This window comes from Eptesicus fuscus, chromosome 16 (assembly GCF_027574615.1).
Source record: "Eptesicus fuscus isolate TK198812 chromosome 16, DD_ASM_mEF_20220401, whole genome shotgun sequence".
Lineage (NCBI taxonomy): Eukaryota > Metazoa > Chordata > Mammalia > Chiroptera > Vespertilionidae > Eptesicus > Eptesicus fuscus.
The window spans coordinates 18,867,421-18,872,529 of NC_072488.1; the positions used below are offsets into that span (position 1 = coordinate 18,867,421).

The following is a 5,109-nucleotide window of genomic DNA, read 5'->3' on the forward strand; positions in this document are numbered from 1 at the left end:
ATGAAAAGAGTTCTGGAGATGAATGGTTGGTGATGTTTGCACAACAATGTAAATGTACTTAAATTAATGCCACCAAACTGGACACTTAAAGTGGTTAAGGTGATAAATTTTATATTATGTCTATTTTACCACAATTAATAATAAAGAGACAATAGTATAATTGCTCCCAACAGATATGCTCTGTGAAACTATCAGTGTTCTTACACTCATGCCGATGACCAACATTTAAAAAACACAAGTTGATCAAATAATTCCAATTTTAAAAGTTTTGAAATAAGAAACATTGCTCCATTAATCATTCTTCCTTTTTAGTATCTTCTGCCTAATATTTTTCAACAACAAAAGAAGGCATTTTTCTTTAGGGTCTATAGTTTTCTTCGAAAATAAGAAAAGCTCTCTTTCACCGTCTTCTGATAACTTAATTTCCTTTTCTTCTTAGATACTCTCCTGAAAGAAGCAGAACATGGTTATTATCTGTGAGTAGCAAATTATCAGCACAATATGACTCATTCATTCATTCACTTATTCCATAAACCTTGGTGAGTAACTATCAGATGCTAGGCACTGTGCTAGGTACCAGAGATACAAGGATGACTGATAGGACCCAGTCTCTCAAGGAGTTCCATTGTCTTTTAGGGGCTCACAGTCTAGGTAAACAAAGAAACAATGGCAGTAATAATAAAGGTCTGCATAAACTACATAGCACAGTGGAGAGATGCCTAAGATCTCACATGGATCTTCAATGATTTTTAGGAATTTGCCAACTGGATGTGAAGAGGCAGGAACAGAAAAGAAGGACATTTCAGGAAGATAGGGCAGAGGCACGGAAGGCAGAGACTATATCATGACTATCTGTGCTTTCCTAGTTTATCAGGATAGTGCAGGGCACATAGCAGACCACTCAGTATTTGTCGAAAGAATGAAGGGATTGCTGCTTCCCTTACTAGTAGAAGTAGAGGCTTCTACTATTTCAAAAGCATGTTCAAGCAACTCCAAAGATAGCTAGAAATTTCAATTTACATTTAAATCTAAACACAATTTATATAATTTATTAAGCTCGACTCTCATAGATATAATTTCCCAGTTCTACATTAGATCTGTATTCACAAATGTATAGACATGGAAAAAGATTGCAGTAGATACCAACAAGCTGCCTGCCAGGCTCACAGTAATTTCTTTTTCGGTAAAAGGTCCCTTTATAGGGTGGGGCCCCCAGCAACTATATCTCTTGTTTTTTTAACCCGTGCCTCTCTTCTCCTCCTAACTCAGCTGAAGGGTAAACCATCTGATCCAAGACTGGTCAAATCAGGGTCTTAAAAGAAATTAGAAAAGTGAGGCTTGACCATGATACAATCCAGGAAAGGAGGCAGATCAAGCCAGAGAAGGAGGGACAGAACAAACTTGACCCTCTCAGGAGAGACCAGAGGAAAGTTCTAGAAGCATTCCCATCCCTGGTATCCATTTCCCTGGGCCTCAGCTGGACTCATCCTTCCAGTGGTTCTATAAGTATCCTCAGTCTCCTTCCAGTCAGTTCCTACTTCCTGTCCCAGCTGACCTGGCCTCTGTCACTTGCAGTCAGAAGACCCGACTCCCCTCGGGAACAAAGTCAGGCAGTGGGAGACACACTTACCCAGCTTCTCTGTGGCTTCCACACAGACACTGGGATACATGCCCTCGGTGTAAGTCGCCACCAGAAGATACAGATTGGTCTTCACGACAATCACACCAGTGTTTTCCTGGGTAAGAATAAAATCGAATGCCCTTCTTTTGGTTCTAATCACAGGACGAGCAGTTATACTCCAGCCATATTTTTCATCCTTTCCTGACTTCCATATATTATTCATACATTTGTTTTTGGATTCTCTACTCTGCTCCACTAACTTACTCAAAGGGTTTAAGACGGTGGTAATAACAGCATGGGTATTCTGAAGAAGTTCCCCAGTTGATTATAATATATCCCTAACCCAATGAGAAAGGTGATATTTGGAACTGGCTTGAATCCCAGCACGTCCATTTTCTGCTGCATGACTATGAAAGAGTTATCTAACCTTGCTGAGCCTCAGCTTCCTCCTCTGTAAAATGAGGCTACTTAGCTTATAATGTGGATGAAGTGTGTCTAATCCATACTATAGGGCTTCCAGTTACTCAACTTCAAAAACGTTTAGAAATTTCAATTTACATCAAAATATAATCACAAACACAATTTATACCATTTATTAAACTCAACTTTATAGGCAACAAAAAATCGACAGGTTTTAAGCACAGGGGTATGTCCCTTTTTTTTTTTTTAAGGAGGTTGTACAACACAAAGAATGGACTGTAGTGGAGAGAGACAAGTCAGGCAAGGTTTAGTTGTTAGATTCGGGAATAAACGTTTCTCAAAACCGAGCTCTCTGTTAGTACTTTCTTTTGCATAAGCTCTAGGGGCACCAGACTGCTGTCTCAAACATTGCAAACACTGCCATGGCAATAATGGGCTAAGTCTTTGTACAGACAGGATCAGAGGAGGCACAGAAATTTGAAGTCAAACTCTTTTCTTAAGGTTTTTACTCAGCTGTTTTCAAACCTTCAACACTCACATTCTTAGCATAAAGAGAATACTCATCTGCCCGGACACATCTGTAGTCCTTTTCCATGAAATACAGTCCTTCCCTTCTGGCTTGCAGGGGGTTCTTGGCGAACCCATTCACAAGTGTTCGCACATCACTGGGCATCACCTGCAGGGGTTAAATAGACTGGGAGTCAGCACCCAATGGCAGGCTGGCCACAGTGGGCCCACTACCTGTTTTTGTATTCCTGCAAGCTAAGAATGTTTTTTTATGTTTTTAAGTCATGTGTGTGTCGGGGGGGGGGGGGGGGGAGATTCAAAAGAATACTATTTTGTGATGGGTAAAAATTACATGAAAATAAAATTTCAGTGTCCATAAATAAAGTTTTATTGGAATATAGTCACACACATTCTTTCACATATTATCTATGGCTGCTTCCCATGACAACGGCAGTGTAGTGTGTAGTTGCAACAACAATCATAAGGCCTGGAAACCTAAAATGTTTACTATGGCTCTCCACAGAAAAAGTTTGTTTAAAAACTCTTACGCCCAAACTTGTGTGTGTGTGTGTGTGTGTGTGTGTGTGTGTGTGTGTGTTTTAACTCTATCCCCAAACTTATTTTTCTTACACTAAACCCTGGTGATGCGACACACAGGCTCCGCTCCTGGAGCTGGATGAGGGCCGCGCTGTCCACATGCTTCGTGCCCAGGAGGGAATCTAAGAGTAAGTTCTGCAGATGGCTCATGCTCCCTCAGCGCTGGCTAACTTTAAATAGCCTGTGGACACAAATCTCCCTAAGAGAGTTTGGACAGCTTTAGCACCGGTGTGTGCTCTCTGAAAAGATGAAGAGTGAGCCCCGGCCGGGTAGTTCAATGGGTTAGACTCAACCGTTAGAGCATCATCCCTATAGCCAAGGTCGTGGGATTCGATCTCTGGTCAGGGTACATACGGGAAAACAACCAATGAATGCATAAAAGAGCGGAACAACAAGTCCATCTCTCTCTCTCTCTCTCTCTCTCTCTCTCTCTCTCTCTCTCTCTCTCTCTCTCTCTCTCCATCCCTCTCTCTCAAATCAATGAATACAATTTTTTATTTAAAAAATGAAAAGAGGAAGAGTGAAAGTGGCAGTCCATCATCTAGTGTCCGCCCAAACTCAGAGTAAAACAGAATCACACAATCATAGGAAATCTCAGTTCACACAGAGCAGGTGATGCAGCGAGCTGAGAACATCAGAGCTCTAATTCTCTGGCTGTCAGTGGTTTCCATCAGAATCATCTGGGATCAGGAAACAAAAGCAAACACCTGCGGGGACGGGCACCCACTGAGCCAGGTAAACAAGGCTAAAGGACCTGCTGGTCCCCAGTCCTCGCAGCCCCTTCCCGCTGAGCAGCATCGGGACACCTGTAAGGTCCTTAAATGGGCATTTTCCGCACACGTCACCAAGCCTTCTGGATGGTCCTCACCAGGCCAACCTCCCCCAACACGCGTCCTTCCGCGGGATACTGAGGGTCCCGGGTGGGGTGGGCGGTAGGGTTCCCGGGACTGAGGGCGATGGAGGGGGTTAATACCAGTTGGGGGTGGGGGGGCGGGGGGCGCAGGGGACACAGGGGACACAGGGGAGCGCGGGGAGCGCGTGGGCCAGGCGGGAGCGGAAGCCGCCTGGCTCTCGGGCTCTCGGGCAGGAGCCCAGCGCTCGGCCCGGGCTGGTGTGCGGAGCAACCGCCGGTGCACGGACGCGGGGCAGGGGGGGCGGCGGCCACGTGCCAGCTCTTGGCGGCGACAGCGGCCCGTTGCCCAGATGCGCTCCGACTCGGTTGGCAAACCAGGACCAGCCCACCCGTGTCCGCACGTCGGGCTCCAGGTTTCTCCCCCGCCCGACGGGGCCGCGGGACCGCAGCTGCTCGGGGCCGGGGAGGCAGCGGCTGGGTCTCCGGAGCGGCGACCCGCGGAGTCCTAGTCCCGCACCCGCCTCCGCTCCGCGCGCGCAGACTGTGGTCCTGGCGACGCGACCCGGACGGCAAACGCTCCTCCCTTCGGAGGCCGAGGGCCGCGGGAGGGACCCCGCGCCGGGCAAGGGCGCTGGAGGTCCTGCCGGGCCGGGAGGCGGGTTCTGTGCCCGGTCCCCGGCGGGCGGAAGCCCCACGCACCTGCTGACGGACTGGGAGGAAGGTCGCAGCGCTGGGCACTGGATGGAGGTTACAGCGCAAGCCCTAAGGCTAGCCTCGCCCTTAGATGCGCTCCTGGGGGGACCGGGGGAGGGGGGGAGAGGGGCATGGAAAGAGGAGTGGAAGGGGGTGGGGGTGGGACGCGCTGGGGTAAGGACATTTCGTCTGAAAGCCCCTCCTTTCTCCAAGCTGCCCTGCAGATGTGGGCTTCAGCAGCCAGAAAGTTGCAACTCGGGCCCTCGGCCAGGACATAGCTGCAATGACTGCTGGAAGCCAGGCTGATGATGGCCACACTGTCTCCAAAGGACTCTGGTGTAGGGGACGGGGAGCCTGGAATGCGGGGGAGGTGGCGGGTGCAGAGAGACCCTCCCTGCTGAAAGGCGCTTGGTTCTGA

The 5,109-nt window shown here is 48.3% G+C and overlaps 1 protein-coding gene across 2 annotated transcripts; it reads right to left on the reverse strand.

The window, feature by feature from the left end:
* Positions 1-243: 243 nt before the first annotated feature.
* PFN4 (profilin family member 4) lies at positions 244-4,115 on the reverse strand. 2 transcript variants are annotated; one of them, XM_054728162.1, is made up of 5 exons: positions 4,014-4,115; positions 3,179-3,326; positions 2,580-2,717; positions 1,631-1,736; positions 244-447 (listed from the first exon to the last, which is right to left on the reverse strand). In XM_054728162.1, exons 2-5 carry the CDS (start codon positions 3,293-3,295, stop codon positions 419-421), a joined length of 390 nt encoding a protein of 129 aa, XP_054584137.1. In that variant the 5' UTR covers positions 3,296-3,326; positions 4,014-4,115; the 3' UTR covers positions 244-418. The 2 variants fall into 2 exon arrangements, with proteins under 2 accessions (XP_054584137.1, XP_054584136.1); XM_054728161.1 differs by lacking the exon at positions 244-447 and having other exon boundaries at positions 1,566-1,736.
* Between the last annotated feature and the right edge of the window lie 994 nt (positions 4,116-5,109).

Excerpts from the sequence above, each read along its gene's own strand:
- PFN4 (XM_054728161.1), bottom strand. The coding sequence starts at position 3,295 with ATGAGCCATCTGCAGAACTTACTCTTAGATTCCCTCCTGGGCACGAAG. Across the intron at positions 2,718-3,178 it reads TCGCATCACCAGGGTTTAGT|GTGATGCCCAGTGATGTGCG; the intron begins GTAAGAAAAATA and ends TAACCCCTGCAG. Across the intron at positions 1,737-2,579 it reads ATTCTCTTTATGCTAAGAAT|GAAAACACTGGTGTGATTGT; the intron begins GTGAGTGTTGAA and ends ATTCTTACCCAG.